This window comes from Enoplosus armatus, chromosome 21, assembly GCF_043641665.1.
Source record: "Enoplosus armatus isolate fEnoArm2 chromosome 21, fEnoArm2.hap1, whole genome shotgun sequence".
Lineage (NCBI taxonomy): Eukaryota > Metazoa > Chordata > Actinopteri > Centrarchiformes > Enoplosidae > Enoplosus > Enoplosus armatus.
Genome location: NC_092200.1, coordinates 4,294,451 through 4,315,405, shown reverse-complemented (window position 1 = coordinate 4,315,405; position 20,955 = coordinate 4,294,451). Strand labels below are relative to the sequence as shown.

The window sequence follows — 20,955 nt, the reverse complement described above, 5'->3', positions numbered from 1 at the left end:
AGTTCACATGTTCATTTTTCTGATAAGTTTGGTTTTAATTAGTTATTTGATGCTACACCCCCTGCTTGGTAAACTTTAAAAGACAGACATCCATCTACCCGACCCTCGTCCCTGAGAGCGTTTGCAGTGGTGTTACAACATCAAGCTACTTCAAACAACCTTTCTCAAGTCTATTGTTTTGATGTATGTCGGTCTGGTTCGCTACATGGTTCATGTTTCATTTGTTCTGAGTTGCATGAAGAAATATATAACAGCATATGTCCTTTGATGAATCATTAATGTGTTGGACAGATGCTTTCTCGGTGTAATTGAAAGCCAGACTGAAGGAGAAGCATCACAAATGATGCGTCCGTACGTTTCGTGGTTCGATGAATATGAAAAACAATGTGGATCACACAGTTAGCAGATCCCAGCTGAACACCTGTGGGAGACCGTGTTACAACAGTGCTCTCCCTCACCATCATCAAAACACCAAAGGAGGGAATATCTTTTGAGAGAATGGTTCATCCCTCCAGTAGAGTTGCAGAGACTTTGGGGAATCTATGCCGAGGAGCCGTGGAGCTCCACCGAGACACTTTCTGTCAGTTTGTCCTTTAATTTGACACCAATCTGTAAACATTTCAGTGAGCCGATCTCTAATTGTTGATTCATCTCCACCCTGCAAACCTCTCTGAAAGTGAGTGGCAGCAACTTTGTCACAGCTCAGCACCGCCTCCGTCCACCTAATTGCCACACTTCAGTGGAAGCCTTGCCCTTGTAACATTCATTTACCATGCTATAATTGAAACTAAACAAATCCACGTCCTCCTGTTGAGATAATGATTGTCATGGTCACAAATAATTTGTCACTTGTAATTGTTGGTGTCAGTCATCTCACTTGAATTTAATAGAGGCCACTCTGTGTTGGTTTTAGAATCAACCTGCAATAGTGTTTTTATTTGATCAGAAAGAAAGAAAACAGACATAAACAAACAGTATCAAGTATTGTTTTTAATAAACATAGTCTGTTATGACACATAATCATAGTGTACCTTGCAGCCCCTACTGCTGGGCGAGCTGTGTTGACAGGCTCCTTCTTCAACCCCGTGAAAAAGCTGTCAGATGGGATGCGCTTGCGCAATTGCTGCGCTCACACATACACACGCATACAAACACGGGGTCCGTCAGTGTGAGCATGTCAGTGCTCAAAATCATCCTGGAAGTGCGTGAACACAAAGGAATTAATGTCACTAAATGCAGTAAGAGGGTTTAAAACCTCCACTTTCACCAGTTGATTTGGTGGGAAAGTTCTCGTCGGATTTACATTTGACTGCGTGACAATCAGCAGCACTTTGCGTGAAACACCAAGCAGGAGATCTCGTGAAATCCTCTGGACTACATCTGGGACAACATTAAACAACTGAATGCGTCTCTGAATACCAAACAAGCTCTTTGCAAGCCGATAACGAGGAGCGACAGCGAGGGCGATCCTGCGCACCAGGTAAGCCAGACACTCAGCAGCTGGACGTGCTCGCCTGCTTGAATATGACTCCAACTTTGTCAGAAAAAAAAACCCCAAACTGCATAACTTTATTGTTTTTCCGCAGAGGTTTTCGCCATGAACCAAACGGCAGGAGCTACAAACGCGTATCGCAGATGCTCCAAGGGTGGAAAGGTAAGACAGACTCCTTCAGAGAAGTTCAGATTTAGACCCAACGCGCTGCTTCTGGTGCGCACAGACGTGGTGCAGCAGCTCTGAAGGCGGCACGACGGCGAAAATGGATGTTTGCAAGCTCAGGAAAACCTCGGTGGACGCTGTTTTCAGCATGTTGGGTTATTGCGCGTCTGTGCGCTTTGGAGATGCTGCACATTTTGCCCCGGACGCATTTTGTCGGCTGCAATGATCAAATGAATTAAAGTGGAAGATGTTAGTGGCCAGTTTATAAGCACATTGGAAGTTTTCTTTTCTCAAAAGTAAAGAAAAATGATGCATTAAACAGGTGGACGCTCACCTGCAGCTTCTCACTTACTTAATATTCATCTGCTCAGTTCCAAGATGATGACACTGTACCACTGTTTTAACAAGCCTGTGACCCAAATTACAAGGCTGCTGCTGCTGCTGTGAGGATGTGCAGTCAACAGGGAGAAGGGGGGGGGGGATGACAGTGTAAGAGTGGAGGTGGGATGAAAGGAAGGTTGGGGGCGCTGGAGAATGTGGGAGGAAAGAGAGAGGGCATGATAGTCTTTCCAGTGAAACCATTAGAGGCTCTGGTGTGTGTGTGTGTGTGTGTGTACGTAGGGGCTTGTAACATTCCCAGCACATCTGGCTCTGTCAACATGCACCATCAGTGGTTGTGAAGTGCGAAAGCTTATTTATCACCAGCAGCTATGACACATGGAGTATCCACAGCAGACTTCCCAGTGTTTACAAATATGGATTTTTCTTCTACAAATATTCGGAGTTGGTGCGTATTGATCGGAGAGGTGCTTGTTCGCTCATAGAGGTGTTTAGAAAGATGTGGTGAATGAGTCCTGATGGCCGTGGATGTGAATTAACACACACTGTTGCATCGTGTTGGTTGATACTGTCATTTTAATTGACACTGACAGTTGTTTTCTTTCTCAGTGTGATGATAGTTCACGTTGGGAATCCAGGGACTTCAGAATAAAACACTTGTGGTCATGAAATAAAAGCACGCAGGGAGTCTGAAAAGTGCCTGATTGTTCAATCCTGCATTGTTGTTGCATGTTTGAGGTTTTGTAAATGCATAAAATGCAGCATAAATGCAAAACGATGACAAGTGTTATGTCATAAATGGAAAAGAAAGTAAAAAAGCTTTTAGTTTTATAGCCAGAACTGTAACCGTAAAGGTTTTTGACTCATAATGAAGTGATTTCCATCCGGGGGTAGCAGGCTACATGGAGCCCAGGGCTACTTCTGCAGTTGCCAAGGGGTACAAGGAAAAATAGCACTGCAACTAACTAAGAAATATAAATTATGATTTCATTAAAACAAAGAAATCCACACTCCTTCAGAGTAGGTGTAATATAATGTAAAGCTATAAACAGTTCAACAAGTAGGTAAAAGTAGTGCGACAGCCAAAAGTGATGGAAAACTGGTTGAAACATCCAGCTTCTGCCTCTCAAAGTAACGGACATAAACAGTTCAAACGACATTTTAATATTCCCTTTTATATAATCAATAGTGTTAAATAACATCCAGTGTAAAATGAATTCAAACGAACACATTTGGAACATGATGGTTGGTGTTGTTCGTGTGACAGGGCTGTGGGGAAATGCATAGTTTACATCCACTGTTGCTGTTGACCTGCATGTTCTCGTACTGGCCTTTTGCACGTTCAGCGGGTTCATATCGTTGTCCGTACTTTAATATATGCGAGTGCTTTCGCTCACCGCTTGTTCTGATTTTGGGGTGTTTCATCTCCTCTTACACATCAACTTTGAGAGAGAAAATAGATTCAGACTAAACACCTCTCTAAACACTTTTGTCTCCAGACAGCGGTGTCCGTTTCATTATCCGCCCCGTGGCCACTTTTAGCCCGCCGGCAGGATTGTCTGCAATTTCAAACTGTTTGTTATTTGTGCCTGTTTTAAAGCTTCGGTGCTGCAGAGAATTTCTCTTTGATGAGTCCTCTCTCTCTCTGTGGAGTTTCTATTTGCAGTCATGTTGACAGTCGGCCGCGGAGACATTTCATCGCGGATTAATGACACTCTGATTAGGTCTGCATGTGTTCTGCAGGCCTCCCAACAGGATAAGCCTCACATGGTCACGGTCATCAGCTTGAGACGAGCTTTGACAGGTTTATAAACACCTGAAATGAGAGGACAGCAACTATGCTGGGTCTTGAGATCATTTTTAGTTCGCGTTCCCTGTTTAAAAGCAAAGACTGACCATGAAACATTAAAAACGACACTTTAAAGAAGATATTGGCCACGCAGGCTGCATCCCTGCTCCCATGCTGTTGTTTGGATGTGTATGTCAGTCCCATAGCTAACTGGCCTCAATGCAAGAGGATGTTCCGGACCGGTTATCTGCAACGCCAACAGTGCGTCTTGTCCCTCTTATCACATACTTTTTCAAGGCTCAGGGTAAATCAAAGAGACAGACCGTTTCTTCCCTGTCAGTAGCCTCCAAAGACCATCATGCACTGCAGCAGCATCTTGGAGCTTTGTGGTGGCTTTTGTTTTAGTAATTTGAACCGTTAGACTCTTCCTGTTGTGCTCAGTTTTCACAGTATCACTCTATCTACCTGCACTAATACAGCATAGGGAGAGAGTCCCCTTTTGGGGGGTTGTCTAAAGGCCTTCTGGGAAATGTAGTTAGTCATTAGCAGGTGAGGCAGTTTGAAGGAATGGACGTACACATAAAAACAAAACTTTCAGTTTTACTCTGTCAGAGTAACTTAACGAATTGATGATATTTGTCCATCGACAAATTGTTTTGAGCAAAAATGCTGTGAAAAATGTCAATACTTGCTTCTTTTCTCTGTGTTATATTATTGTAAACTGAATGTCTTTGGGTTTTGGACTGTTGGTGTGTTGACACAAGACATTTTAAGACATCGCCTTGGAATATGATGGAGATTTTTCACTGTTTTCAGACATTTTATAGGCCAGACTATTAAACTATTAAGAAAATAACCGTCAGGTCAGTTAGTTGTTTGCAGCGCTAATGTTTAGTGTAAGAATACCTATAAGGGTGGAATTTTCCTTGAACTTTCTGTGATGCATGCAGTGGGTACCTTTTCATTTATGTTTCAATCTCATATTAAAAAGACATCATGTTGCCTCCAATAGAGAGAACTATTATAAGGATTATATAAAAGTTCCTCTGAAGCATTTACAGGAGTTCATGGTCATATTTAATATTCAGAGCAGCTCACCCACAAGAAGTAAGCAAGTAGTAACACAAGGACACTTCTGCAGTTTAGAACCAGATCATCTTGCGCGATAAAAAATGCAAATCATGCAACATCAGTATTGTTGTATTCCCTCAGTATTTACCTCACTAGTGATACTCCACTGATGCACAATTACCTCTTGTGCTCAGATCCGAATGAGGAGGGGAAAAGATTGATTTGCAATTTTTGCTACATTGACAATATGTGTTATGAGTAACATAACATGAGCACTTAGGTCCATTATGTAAATATGCCAGATTTAGCCACACAGGCTAATTTTCACCTGCAGTCCCTGATAGTGTCCGGACAAAGATTAACCACTAGAGGGCAGTGTGGCACTGCAATACATGTACCTGTAAGTCTTGCTTTGTCTGAGTGGAATGTATTTTTAAGTGTGTTATTTTGAAACAATAATTGTTTGTTTGATTGAATTGGACTTAAAACAGTCTGATAAATACATTACTCATAGTTACAGGACATATATTCTTGCCAGGAGCAGTTTAACGTCATGGTCTTTTGCACTGTTGTTCCACTGCCTTAATCCTGTACTGTCTCTTCTTTGGCTGAGCTTGATCAAACATTTCTAACAGTCTTTCCATGATAATATGCACTCGTGACAGGACTTGTTCTGTAAAGATTCAAGTCGTATTTTGGCTGCATTTGATGAATCCAGGATTTTTCCAGCCTGTAAGATTTCCATTGCTCTGAGAGCGATTCGGAGCTTAACTTATGTTTGAATCTATAGTTCATGCTGCTCCTTTTTCTTTTGCCTTGTCTCTGTCACAGCAGGCTAGTCTGATTATCTTGGCCCTTGACAGCCCTGCAGTCCTGTGTGCGCACACTAAATCCCAATTAGTTCCCCCAGTTTCAGAACCATTGGCAACTTTGCTAATCTCTGCATCTACAAAGCCCAGAAAATCCCCCAATTCTTCTGATTATACTTTCATAATGAGAATATGAAAGTTTAATTTGTGTGACTCAGTCGAGACACAGAAAAAAAAAAAAAAAAACTAAATTGATGGTCCCCTGCAATGAATATGTATTAACTGCTGCTGCCCAAATAAAAATTGATCACTTGACTAAATCTGTCTGTTGAAAGTATTGGACTTTTGTCCTGTCAAATAATTGGAAATTCACTGAGGTTTATTTGTCTCTCTCATTACGACATGGATTTTTTTTGGGTGTGTTTTTAAACAAAAACTAATTTGTTTCTGGAGTTATTGAGCTCACATCAGAATACAAATAACCATGGCACATCATTCAGAGTGCACTAGTGCTAAACGGATGTCATGCAGCATAGGAGCTAAGCTAAAGGTATTTGGATTGAGGGTAGACTTCTTAATTACCGTGGCTTTGTTGGCCAACAGCAGGGCAAACACCAGCGCGAATGTGCCAAGTATTGATCCCTGCTCTCATTACGCTGCGGGCCCATTGTAATGCGCGGTTATCACTCCAACTCCCTCACGGGAGTCTATGGAAATGACCATTGATTTTTTTTTCTTTCTTTTTTTTTGCACCCTTGGTAAAATGGCAGGAGAATGCGTATCTCAATCATCTTTGCGCTTTGAATCTCGGTACTCGAGGCCCTCTCGTGCTCGTTAGCACCAGTAACCGTTTCCTCATCCTGATGACTCTCGAGGACGGGGCCCCGCCATTGGTCAAGCTGAACCCATTGCTGCTGTACAGTAGCCGCCTTTGCAGTGCTGCATCTTTTGCTTTTGAAGTTGGCTCTTTCATGCTGTCTCCAACACATAAAAGCTGCCGTCTGGTAGCGATGTGATCAAGACTGTCTTGATTCTGTGTCTGGAATAAACAAACACACCTTGTGCCTCTGTATTTGCATGGGAACTTGTTTAGAGTGTACACAATGAAATTACATTTGGAGCCGCATCTTAGAGCTCATCCCCTCTGAGATGAATAATGCAACACACCGAGAGAATAGATTTTCTCACTTTTAACACCAGTAGGGAAAGTGGTTTTTCTTAAATGTGTTGCAGATTGCTAATTCTGCTGTGGTGGCATTTCTGTTCGCATGTGCACTGAATCATCAGGTGCTGCAGCCCTACCCCCCCCCCCCCCCCCACCTGAGCTCATACTACACAGAGGAAATCCTCGAGGAACCAGGAGCTTTATTACAGTATGTTAGCCTGGGAAAAACATGCAAACACAACATGATACCTACATGCACACACATTGGAAGTCGGACACCGTGTTGGTGTTACTCGGCTGCAGCAACTCGGCCGCGGCTCTGTGTTTTCCTGGGGATGATTGACACCGCGGGGAGTGTAATTGCATTAGTCACCGGGACCTCCCTGACCCCGTCTGAGTGAGCGGTTGGCTCGGTAAAATGCTTGGGTCATGACAGCCCATCTGGTGGCGTATCACAAACAGTCAACAAGGCCCTGCGAGACAAATGGCACCACAACAGTAAACAGCCGCCGCTGGTCGGGAGATAGACACTTGAGCCATATCTAAAATCACAAGCATATCCACTGTGTGCCCCCAGAGGCCTCCGGACCCATCACACCAGACTGAACACGCTGCATCCAGAGTATCTGATGCTGTCAGAGCCTGTCGCAACGGATCTGGCCACTTCTTGTCCCATTTTTATGGACATATGATGCAAATGAGTCTTTTTTTTAACAAAGAGGAGTTGCAGCATTGCATATTGCAATGTGCTGATGTGTGAGAGCTGAGGGCTCCAGGTCGGGGTTTAAGTTTGCCCTCTGCTGGATGAAAGAGTTCATGATCTTCAGTGCTTCAGTCTCACTCAGCAAAGTGCGTTGATGCATAATGAGACATCCAAAACCATTAAATTAATGGTTACTTAATGGTGAGACTGAAATAAAATCTGCATTATGGAGAGTTTAGTTTTAGAGCTGCGGAGTATTTTTTTTTTTTTTAATGGAAGGCTGTTTTTAGAAAGATCGCATGGACTGTCGCAGCAAAACATTCACACAGTGACAGTTTAGTATCACTCTACTCCCTCCGAGAGACACTCTTTTATTCATCCTGTTCCATATTGCTTTAACTGGTACATGAAAGGGAATATGTAAATACAGAACAAAGACCCTTTGTGTCGTGGTTGTGTTTGATCCTGCAGTTGTAACGTACTATACACGCACTTATACTGGAAACTCAGATGAAAAAAGAAAGGCCACATTCTGGTTCTCCGGTCACACTTGTTTATCCTTATCTATCCTAAACCCACACAGCAGCAGTCAGGGCGAACTTATGTGCTGAATGGCCTTGGTCAGATATATTTTTTCTTGAAAAAAGTGGATATAAACACCTCTTAAAACGCCTCACTGCAGTGCCTGGACACTTCATTCATATGAATACAAAGAAGACTTGAAGAATATGATACATAACGACTTGTTAAAAGTGACAAGACTTTTGAGACAATTTCTCAGTCTTCCAGTCATTTTCTTTCCACACATCAACATGTCGGCTCTCGATGAGAACAAGCTCTGAATGTATTATTCCTGGATGCTGATCTGCATCCTTTCCAGCCTCTCCGTCTCGGCTGATTCGACTCTGTGTGTCAGAGGCAGTATATCTTCTCAAGCCGGAGCGTTTTTCAGTGGACAACAGATCATTTCTTCCAAAATATTTCAGTGTTTTAGACTGTTACTCTTTCATCTCTCTGTCCAGGCCAGCTGCATCAGCATGCTGACATTTCACAAAGCGAATATCTTCTTTTGTCTGGTGTCAATGTGAGGCCGATTTATTCAAGTCGTGGTAAACAGTGATTGGCTGAGGTCAAACAAATTTAACTTTCGACACACCCCTGCTCTTAACACACCACATACACAAGAGACAGTGATGGTTGTGCTGTTTTTCTGCGATAATGTGAACACGCCTTTAGTAAGTTGTCAGGCCAGCGGTCCTCAGTGCTCTTTAGCAAGTCTCTTGAACTCTGCTTTCAAAAGATTCTCCCTCATTTGGTGTTTTGATGATGATGATGATGATGATGATGATGGTGGTGGTGGAGAGCACTGTTAAAACAGGCCTTCAGTTGTGCTGAGATCTTGGCCATAGCATGTGATTCACTTTTTAAACCATTCAGTGGCATCTGTGTGCTGAAGCACCTGTCTGTATCTTTTAATATGTTTATTAAAAGTTTCAACACAGCACTCACTCATGTCTTCTTACATAATTATGACCTTTTTCTTTTTTCTTTTACAGCTAAAGAGGACTACTCGGTCGTTCCTTAAGAAACATTTCTTGGGATGATTGCAGGTTATACTTACCTACAGTAGTATCCAAAGCAAAATATAGTAGATCTAGGTTTGCAGTCAGTGGTGCAACATTACTAATATGTTATAGAAGACAAAGTTCATATATTTATTCAACCTGCTTTGTCATTTAGGAGTCAGGACTTGTAGGACATTGTGGCAGCAGCAGTAGTGACTGTGACCGGAGCGTTTTCTGATTCAAAGCTGGAAGCCCCACATTCAGTTTAAACACAACTCTTTAAGCTCACACAGTCAATGTCAAATTGAATCTCAGTGGACCAACTGCAGAAACTGTAATATCAGTAGCTTGTGTCGTGTTGTAGATATTAACTTTACTACCTAAAATAACACTGTAAACATAACAGTGTAAACTCTATGTGTGGGTGGATTTTCCCTTTTAACCTCAAGGGTTGGAAGTCGAATCAGAGCGCTTCTGCCCATCACCCCAGTGGGATCTATAACTGCGCCCGTAGCTTATTAAACAAATGCACATTGAGGCTTTCCAGACTACTATGAGTGAAGTGAAATGTGTGGGCTGGCTTTGAGAGACTGCTGACAGATGCTACTTTTTTTACAAGAAGGTTTATTTCTCAGTTAACATTAGGCAGCGTGCCTTGGTATTATTAAAAAAAGAAAATCCATAAAGCCAGCTTATCAGCCGTGGCATTTAGAGATGAATCTGTGTTATTTAATATTGTTATTAGCTGATTTATCGTTATTGATCAGACTGACTTTTACAGTCTTCTCATGTTCTGTTAGAGGAGGTAGAGGAAATGGAACTATTTGATTCACTTGCATCTTTTTCTGCACTTTGACTTGAAGTTCTGCTTTCTGAGAACCCCAAGTGTCTTCTTAAAGAACCACAAGGGCTCTTTACAAAGCTGGAAAAGACCCACATAGACCCGGAAACCATTTTTGGTGATGCCATAATTCCCCCTCTTCTTCATTATAGTTTTAAGTGTGTTCCAGGGAATATCTAGGTCTTTGAAATCCTTTTTATATCCCTCTCCTAAGCTGAGCCTTTCAGCAGTAAGCTCTTGAAGACCTTATGTTAGCTCCCGGTTGCCCATGCGTGTCTCTGCACACCGACATACACTGAGCAACAAAGAAACCTCTGGGTCAAATCTTTTAATTAGAATCACTTCACTTGATTTCAGGTGAGAGCATATTAGCTTTGTACATGCTTTGAATGTGATCAGTTTAACCCCAGCACGTTAAGGTGTGTTGCACAATCAAGGAAGCAGCCTCATGTTTTTGTCTTGATTTTTGCTTCTTTCTGCTCGTCAGGAATTGAAGTATTTTTCTCAAAATTCAGAACATTTGAAGGGGTTGTGATGTATGTTTTTTATAAGATAAACTATCGACGTGTACTGTGTTAAAAACAGATTTTGTGTCTCTATATGAGTTTAAATTGCCACTAAAACAAGTGCAGGGATTTTCATTACCACCTTTAAAAGTGAATTTAAACCCTTCTTTATGTGTTGCACATAATCATTTGAACTCAGGCAGTCATTTAGCCCAACTTGGCCTGATTGCTTGGCACTCTGCTGGCTTGGCCGTGACTTTTACATATTGTTTTCCGAGCTCCGTCCTTGTCTCGCTGCACTTCCGATCTGCAGCCTTTATTGAAATGTATAGCACGGCCCTGCCACGGCCCATTTTCATATAACTGGTGGAGGCGATTTTATTGACTTATTGCAAAAAGCTGGTGTATAACCGATCGCACAAGCTTCATCTGTCCCCTCGTCCCTGGCAGTTAAAAAGAGATGATTTGTCGTGTTAACTCCCATGGCGCTCTACATTGCCCTAAAACAAGATGCTGTTCCCCTTGACAATGAACACTCGCCGCCGGAACATAAACAACAGTTTTATTGTGCTCCAGTCTGTGAGCCTCCAAATCAATGCTTTGTAAATCATCCTCGGGAGGCATGCAAACACAGATCCATTCCGTGTAGCCAAAACATCTATGGACACACTGGCACATTAATACAGATGGATACAGAGCAAAGGGCCAATGCTGTGTACCGTCGGCCAATAATAATGAGCGGTTTTGTGGCAAAATGGCAGCGAATCAGAGAGCTGAAGGGATCAGTAAAGCCATCAACCGCGTTTTCAACTCAATTTAAAACTTGAGCCGTCATTAAAGTTTAACAAAAGCATAATACTTTCTGAAATTTCACTACTGCTGAACCTCACCTTGCTGCCTGTTTGTATTAGTTTCACTTAATGGGTTTTGTGCCTCCAGAGACAGTGCAATCTAAAATGAGCAGCAAGCTGTAGACAACGGCAGAAAGTGGGACAGAATTGCAGGTGCAATGTCGAAAAAACAGCCTGCTCAGCCCTGTCCTTTAGGCTAACCTGGTTTAGCGTATAGACCTGCAGCGCATACAAGTGTGCAGTCTGTTGCTAGAAATTCCTCAGAAAGCGGCTGCCTCAGGGATTAATCTTTTAGCATCATTAACTCTTCTCTTAATGATAAAGTTAATATATGTCTTAATGAGCGCACTGTGGCACCAGAACCCTGGAGTTTAAAGTTTCAGGCTACACGTTAAGATTTTCAGTACATCAAACATCATCTTTGATACTATTTAAGGCCGATATTAATAATTGCCTCTTTTATATTGTAGTTTTCATCGAGTCGTCTGTGAGGCATGCACACACTGGATGTGATGCAGAAGACAAAAGCTGGAGCATGCAGCATTTCAAGACGACATTAGATCTATTAGCGTGTCAAAAATATATCGATGACTGTCGTGTTTAGTCTTCTTGATTAAGACAACTTGTTGCAATGAATCCTCTCAGCCCAGATTTTGTTTGGGCGCACTGTGAAAAGTAGCAGCTTGTTTGCTGCTCCAGTGATTGATGCACTCGCCATTTTTAATGGAGCTCTGGGACTTGTATCATTAAAAGAACAGTTCGACATTTTGAGAAATCACTTACTTGCTTTCTTGCTGAGAGTTGTCTGTACAGTAAATATGAAGCTAGTGCCAGCATTCAATTAGCTTAGCTTAGCACAAAGGTAAAGGGAACAAAAACCATCTCCCATCACCTCTGACTCGTTAGCATGTTTTCTCATTTCTTTAATAACATGCAGTCAATTAGGCATTTTAGACAAAGATGTCTGCACAGAGGCTGTCATGCTGACCATGTTGATGCCAGTGTCGAGGAAACTTGTTCCATCCATCTTGTTCCATCTCCAGCTCCAGATTAATGTAATATCTCTGTGGAAAGTGCACAATTATCACACATCTGCTGCACACAGCCACTTTTTTTTTTTACATGCACTGTATAGATGCAGTTTTACACTGCTTATTTACCAGACATCCTCCAATTTTTCTGGCGTGTACACACAGGCAGTGTGACACTAATTTGCATGCTGACAATGATTTCTAGTGAGATTACACCCAGCTGATTGATGGCCACGCCGTTGCCCCAGAAACCACCTTGGGCAATGTGATACGACTCTCCCGTTATCAGACACTAAAGCATATTCCTGTAGTTAATCTCCCCAAATGGGCGTTCACAGAAGATATCCTGCATCCACGGGCCTTGACTGGTAATGAAAGACAGCCTTTTCCAGTGGCACGTCTGAATGCAGCTCATTTCAAAGCAGCAAAAATGACAAAGAGGCTGACAGGAAGGGAGCTCTGCTGGCGTGTTCATTATTGGCTGATGTAGTGTAGAAACTTCCATGTAAGGTCTTAGTACTGTATGGCTGTTTGGATGTTTGGATGTGATCTGGTGCCCCAAAAGAGAGGCATTGTGAAAGGACAGAATGTGTAACGGCCACATTCAGACAGAGATGCACAAAACGCTGACCTTTACCCCATCCAACACCTTTGGGATGAACTGGAACCCCAAGTGGAGCCCAGGCCTTGATGCCAGACCTCACTAATGCTCTCGTGGCTGAATGGGAGGAAATCCCTGCAGCCAGTTTCCAAAATTTTGTGGAAAGTGTTCCCAGAAGCGTAGAGGGTGTTATGGCATCAGCATTATGTCCACTGTTTTGGAATGAGATGTCCGATGTGTGATCTTTGGTTGTCCACATAATTCGGGGGCCGCGTGGTGTAAAGACAGAGACAAAAATCCACTTTCCACATGAATTTTCTCCAGCTTTTAAAAAATCCAGGCCAGTCAATCACACCAGATCCGATAAGGAACACTGCATGAAATTCATCAGAGGTGCTGTGAGACTCTGTGGGCTGCATCTCCCCGATGGATAAACATGAACCACTCAGGCACGTGCAGGATACAGCCAACTCCACACGGTGCCATCAGTCAACCTTAATGTTTGTTAGCATTACTGAATAACCAGGTCTTATCGTTTTACAGTCTGTTGACAATAGAGTGGGACATGTATGTAAATGTTGATGGAGCTGAGATTGTAACATACCAACAGCGAAGGTGTCTTCTATCTGTCAGACTTGACGAGTGTGTTTTCTCCACATTCCCACTCACTGTGTGTAATGTGCCTACAGGGAGACAGTGAACTGGACCTGCTGAATAAATATGGATCATTTGCTGATTCTTTTTAGTTTCAAGGATAGTGTCTTTTTTCAGCCTTTCCAAAACCAAAAACACAAGAGATAAAAGCATAAGGAACAAATTAAATCGTGTGAACAACGTAAGCTGCGATTGTTAGCATGTCTGGCAAACTAGCTTAGCAACCGGATGCTACTTCCAAGGCCAAGGAGCATTTCATTAACAAGCTACTAACTAACTAACTACATTAGTTTGTGGGGTTACATGGTGTAGTATTTTCCCGTTGTGTGGAAGCCGATCTCGGATGCTGTTACAGTTTAGGCTAACGTTAGCATCCTGACCAGCCAAACGGGGTTATGATTTTTGCCTGGGACTGGTAGCTTTAGCCTCAGTGTTTTAGCACAATATTATGTACGTGACCATCAAGTGTTTAACATTCCTTTTACGGGGTTTCAGTGTTTTCAACCCTCTCAACTCATGGAGCTACGCTTAGCTTGATTAGATTAGCTGGCTACGGTGAAAGTTGAGATGAAATGGCATTTTGAGAGTACCTAACGTGCATATTGTGACGTACTAACAAGTGAAACAGGATCGGCAGGCGGGACGTAACGCTGGGAGAAATTTGACTTCAGACGTTGAAAAGTGGGCGTGACATAACCGTCATACCACGCTGCTAGCTAGCTAGCTAGCTAATGAATGTTAGCTCTGTGCCGCTAAAAGTTGAGGATTGATTGATGGGTGGATGTCATGATATTACTGGTTGAAATTGGTTGGTTCAAGTAAGCACACGCCATACTTTGTTTTACAGGAAGTAAACATCATTCTAAAAGGGTTAAAAGGGAATTTTTTATTTAATGTTGACTTCTTGATCTGCTGGAGCAACACCTGTCAGTTCAGCCAACAAAATTGTCGTTGGTTAGAAATGGGAAAGCTGCTTTTGTCTACCTCTGTCTGAAATTAAAGACGTATTATTTAACACTGTTATTGTAAACTGCAGGCTCATGTGTTGTGCAAGAATGGAAAGCTAGACAGGCAGGTAGGGCTTAGCAATCAATTTATCACATTCATTAAGGAGGCATCTATTGACTGCAGTCATGTGAACAATTTTCAGTCAATAATCCTTTCCAACATTGTCAATATATTGCAAGGGTTTAGTGTTGAGTAAACCTCTTACCAATAGGAAGTCCCACCTGACCTCTTGGGAACAGCACATGCATATTCTTCCATTATATCAATCAGGAATATAGTAGAAAAACTAGTAAAATGGTATATTAGTACTTAAAGAAAAGACATCTATTAAAAGTGAATATATAAATTTGTTTGTAATAACTTATGCATGCATCACATTGGCTTGCCTTTCCCGTACTTTCACTTTACACTTGTGTTCACATCCTTTTGAACTGCTCAAGTGTGAGTTGTGAAGCCAAAGCCAGCTGCTGTGCTGTGGGAACTCATCATCCGTCCCTGAGCGGAGCAGAGCAGGTTAAAGTGATGAATCTGATCCAAGTTCCTGACAAACGCCTGCTGTTCAAGGCAACCGTTCCATTAATATTCAGATGTGCTTTACTGGCTCCGTCATGGAGGTGGAGGGAAGCAAAAGTCCCCTTAAGTTGGAAAATAATTACAGTAACTTTTCTGTCTCGTCCTGCCAACTGCTACTGAGACTGAGCAGTCTGTGGAGTGCTACTACAGCTTACAATTTACTTTATGTCATATTTTATTAGGGTGAGTTAAAGTCGGTGCATTTGCAGAACTGCAGAAATCTGAATTTAAAAGATCAGAGTGCTTTTCACTTGCAGCACAAGCTTCAGTATTTGCATAAAAGCTCAAATAAAAAGGCTGAAACTACTTTTCTATAGGAGAACTTAAAAGTCATATATCAGCGAACATACTGGCATTTATCAAACCAAACACTACATTCATTTGTGATCTTTCTAACTCTGTATGTGGCAGTGATACCGCTAATAGACCTCCTGCATCAGGCCTGCAAGATTAATGTGCGCTTTACATGCCTGTTTGCCAGTTTTTTTTTCTGCTCCTGAATTCATTAGAGATGGTAACGATCCGTCGCTCTGACAGTCCGGGGTGGGGAAGGTCAGCAGAAACCTCTTATCTAGATTATGGAGCTCCCCACCAGCGGAGAGGTGCACGCAGCAGTTTTGAGAGAAATTCACAGAAAGATGTTTGAGATGCAAATCAGTGGATAGTGTATGCACTGAAATACTTCTTCCTGCTGTTCAGTAATGTCTGCATTTCCCGCTATCTCTGATTTGCTTAACATGTACCACTTTAAACATGTAGCTAAAACCTTGAGCCACATGTTAAGATTAATCTGCTGTACGTCACTACACCACCTTTTCTTACCGTCTTGAAATGATATAGTTCAGTTAAAGACAGTCCAGTTGTATCCGGAAAGGATTTAGTGGCGGTCCCAGTTTCCTGGATTCAATTTAGTTTGACGGTGATATTGCTTGCTGTAATTTTACTCCTCTTCAGTATCTCTCAGGCTGCCATTAAAATAGCAAAAGACAACGGCGACTGCAGCATGGAGGATATCATGGTATCAAGTAATTAAGCAGATAATGAAACCATCGATTTGTCCGGCGAAGGTCTCGGTTGAGTTTATTGTGCTGGATGACTGCCGTCACCAGAATGAAGCTTGTTCTCTGGACTCACTCCACTGGGGATGCAGGCCAATCAATCCTGGATTTGGGCAAGTTTTAATCACTTTTGTTTTAAAAGGCTTCCCGCCTCGTCAAAGAGTCTTGGTTTGGAACGCGCCCAGTCCCGAAAACACCACAGTACACAATACAATACACACAGTTATACTGTAGACGCAGTGATATAATGTGAGCCCACAAAGACTCTACGGAGGTGAGCTTCGGCAATTTGACATGTTTGTGATTAAAACTAGATTTTTTTCTTCTTGACATAATGCAAAAATAGATTATGTAAGTGTCGTGTGCATAATATTGAGCTGATATATAGTCAATTTCTGGAAAATGCCAGGGACAGATTCTGGTGTATAGACATTACCGTGCCTCTTAACGGCCACCAGGGAGCTGATGGTTTAACTGAGTCGTGCTCATTTCATTTGACTGCTATTCTGCAATTAGGTGATATCAATATTTGCAGTCGTCCATATATAAGTAAAACAGAGACACACTGATTTATATATCACACCTACTTTATTATAAGACCTGGCACTTATGGCAGGGTAACTGGTGAAAACTTACTCGTGAGTATTCGTAGGGAAGCTCGATACTTAAACCTGTTTTTTAACGAACAAGGAGCAAAATAAGATAAAAAATATAAATTTTATTTTCATAAATGAAAATAAACTGAGAAACTTCAACCAAAATGTTTTCCCTTTTGTATAGTTTAGTCTGTGTTCCCCAGCCCCCCCTTTTGTGCTCATTGTCTGTCCAGACAGATATAAATGTTTCCTGTTATGTCTCAGTCATCTCCGTATTCTCAGTGTTGATGCCTGCAGCTCAATTCCTGCTTTAGGTTTATCGGAGGTTACAGAAGAGCTGCTTTACTTTGTTTTGTTCATACTCAACTATTACTATTTATGTCCAATACCAACGTTCAGTGCTATGAAATGCAATGAAAGACTTGAACAGACTTGAACAGTTTCTTAACCCTCCCTCCCCATACCTTAACCATAGATAATGTGCCATAACCATGAACTTACCTCATCACCAATATCAACATGCTTGTCTGGTGAAAGTTCATGCTTACACAATATTCATCTGTGTATTTATTCACGTATTAACTTGTTAAGTGGTTGCATGTGGTTTTTCATGCACCGTCTGTGTACATTAACACAGCAGCTCACTTCTGCCAGCCGTTCATTGCGGTTCTCCATATTGGAGTCGGGCAGCAGCTGTCCACACTCCAGCAGATTTTCTCTCCCCAGCAGAGCTCCCATGCAGCTCGGTCGCTTTGGCTGCTGTCTGCTTTGTGACAACTGCCTATTTTGTGGAGCTTTACGGCGTAGTAGCACTTACCCATCCCTGGCCAGCCATTTTTTTTCTCTGAGAGTCTTAACATCAGGCAGCTGCTGTCGGCTTCCGCGCGGCCAACATTGTTGTTACAGATGTCCTTGGCCGCCACACCTGTACGTGATGAATTCCAACTTGGCCTGGTGTGTCTAGTAGGGGAACAAACAACATGGGGAATTCAATATTGCCTGTGTAGTACAGGGCGGCTTGAGGGGTCGAGGGGAGTTTACGTGTCATGTTTGATTCGCTGTTATTTACAGGAGTTATATGCCGTGAGTTATGAAGGTTATCCTTTAATTTAAGCCTCGGACAGAAGAACTCCATGGAGCGGTTATGAAGAAAATCAGCAAGAAATGCCGACACAGTAATGAAGCAGCGCAGCCGGCTACCTATCTTTGCAACTGCTGTGTTCTCCCTCTGTCAGCAGTCCAGCTGGAGTCGGGGGAGCCCGATGCCCCCATTAGGTTGTTTTGACAGCCTTATCCACAGTAATTAATACCAGGCACTTTTAAATGAGATTTATGTGAGACGTGCTGTTTGCACTTCCCAGCTGAGGGGAACCTTTTCTCAGGGAACTGCTGCTGTGAGTTTAGGACACTCATCTGCCCGGCTGCATCATCAGCGTACACTCCTTTTGTTTTTCTTTTTTTTTAATGCAGTACAGTAAACAGAGAATCTGAACTCTGAAGATACACTTTCAGACTGATATTGATTTACAAAGCTTGAGAGAGAGCGAGAACTAAGGCAGCCTTCATCTTGAAAGCTGGAGATACAGAGGGCTTGGTCTTGAGTGGGTGTTTTTTTTTTTTGTGAATATTACAAGTAAAAGTAATATTAAAGGTAAAAATAGAAATATTGCACATCCACATCTCAACCGTGTCGATGCACAAACACATTCAGTGTGTCATTAGTCTCTTTTGAGATTTGTTATTGATGTCAGTAATGGAAATCAATAAGGGATGATAGCTTTTCCCTGAGGGCCTACTGAACCTCATGTATTGTTCATCGAAATGATTTCGCTCTGTTTTAGATGGACACCAAGACACTTTATGTTTATGCAACATATATTGAAAGTTTTTATTCTGCTTCTCGTCCCCTGACCTCGCACCTTGCCAGTATTGGGTTACATTAGGCTTCATTAACTAATGCCATATTTGCTCTAAACTGTGCAGAGTGGACAGTACAGACACAGCAAGTTGTCTGTCTGTCTGCAGTGGAAGTTTTGTGGAGAGTTTCTAAAAGGCTTAAAAAGTAAAAGTAGTGAGGAAGACCACCGTAGAGCCTCACAGGCTCCTGATGGATAATCCCACTTCAGTCGTGGCCTTTAAGGTTTCATATTTACTGCATCAAAGTCCATCATTCACAAGCAAACCACGAAGTGATCAAGTTTACGGGGAAGATGACGCCTGATGTTCATGAGCAGTTTTTCACGATCCTGACCTTCATGCGTGTACATGCACGGCCGATTACAGCTGAACTGGCGTCAGTTTCTCTGCACGTTAAAGCCTGTAAATCACATCTTCACTGACTCCCTGCAGCAGCTTGGACACGCGCCGACTGTCAGTTCCCCAGTGACCGGTGTGAGCATTTTCTGTTTCTCTGAAATTCTACATTAAAAAAAAGAAAGCATCTTTCTACCAGACTACAGCGGCGATTTACAGTGTTTCATAAACCGCTCAAACTTAACTCCCTCTCCGCTTTCATTATTTTCTCCCCCCTGAGTGATTTACTGTTTTGTATGCAAGGAAGGAGAAGTCGGCCGGTGTGCATCCTCAGCAGCACACCGAGGAGAGCCCACGTTGTTTCCCTTTTTTTTTAATCAGTCCGCTCGGTTGTAAGCCCACCCACTTACGAACTGGCTCGCTACCTAAGGGTCTGGCTGGGAACTGGCGGGGACGGAGAGCTGACAGAAGCTGTCCGAAAGTCTACAAATTGAACCTTTCTGGAAGCAGATCGGCGCCGCGGAGGAAGGAAAAATGAAGGAAAAGAACCTGATCGAGACTGCAAAGATGCAGGGCAACGTCATGGTAAGGCGGCTGTTTGGTGGCTTTTCGCACATTTCGCATGACGCCGATGAAATGATTTCCTTTAGGAAGTATCCCGTCTCCGTCTGCCACGACCGAAGCTTTGGGAAACGAGCGTTTTTCCACGTTTACATTTGGCTTTTGTACGTGTTACATCCCGCTGAGGTGATTTCTGATAGTTCACGCCCTTTTTACATTTCACGTGCCCCCCCCCCACCGGCTGCAAGTACAGCCGAACCCACCGGAGTCAGTGAGGCTGTGAATCACAGTTAAAGGAGTTGGAAAGTTTTTGTCCTGTTTTTATGGGCCCGATCATAACGACTGCTGAGTTTTGGCTTTGCCTCGTGAAGCCTCTGAGGGCAGAGGTAACCTTTTGCCCAAGGAGGGTCCCATTAATATTTTACTGCATCTAAAGCTGCAGGTGCAGGATATATTAGCCTGGCTGTCCTTATGCTGGGAGCTGCAGGCTGCTATGTGGATGTATGCATGAGGGAGTGAATATCAAACGACCTGTGGGACTCTTCCTGATATTAAGCGCCAGTATCATGACTTGTCAAGGCTTTTGATTCTTTAAATTTTTGATTGTGCATTAACACATGATTCCATGCCTTGAGACTGCTGATGTTATCTTAACATAAGAGACTCACTGATTTTCTGAGCACAGCGATTTTGTTCCTGGGCAGTTTAGTGTGATGTTAATTTTTCGATTTGCCCCATGATTGCTTTATTTATAGCTGAATAAGCCGTGCTCTGCAAACACTCATGGCCATTTTGGAGGATGTGGGACACAGCTGTGTGGAGTCAGGCTTTTCTAAATGGTTCCTTCACTGAAGACAGTCTTTTACTCCCCATGGCCTTATTTTGTGCGGAGATGTGCGGAGTGTGTTTATCTCTTTTATCCCTGCATAATGAAAAGTAAACACGGGTGTTTATCATGAGGATTCTGGTCAATATCCAAATCAGAAAGTCACTTGAGCTGAGTGAGATATAAAGTGAATGTTTTCATTCCAGTTGGCAGTTGCACAGCAGTCTTATTTACATTTGACAGAGTTTTGAATATGGGGAGAATCTGGAGCCTGAAGCAGTCAGTGAAACCACATCTGAAGACGTGATATTCATCAGAAAGAAAGGAAATTGAGGTGTTGATAGAACCACTCAGGCTCTCAAAAGTTAGTCACCACTCTTACCTTTTAATCCTCAATTTGTACCAGCAGCTAGTCTTTTTTTTTTTTTTTTTTTACTAAATGTTTTTCCTCCCAGCTGAAGCTGAGCGTGAGAAAACAGGTTGACAAAGGCTGGTTCA

General features: G+C 42.5%; 1 protein-coding gene across 1 annotated transcript in view; it reads left to right on the top strand.

Annotated features, from left to right (window-relative positions):
* Positions 1-1,597: 1,597 nt before the first annotated feature.
* The window catches only part of LOC139304352 (A-type potassium channel modulatory protein DPP6-like), a 174,819-nt gene continuing 155,461 nt past the window's right edge, over positions 1,598-20,955 (top strand). Inside the window, exon 1 of the mRNA XM_070928280.1 lies at positions 1,598-1,654. Coding sequence (XP_070784381.1) covers positions 1,598-1,654 — 57 coding nt within the window. The remainder of the gene's footprint in view (positions 1,655-20,955) is intronic.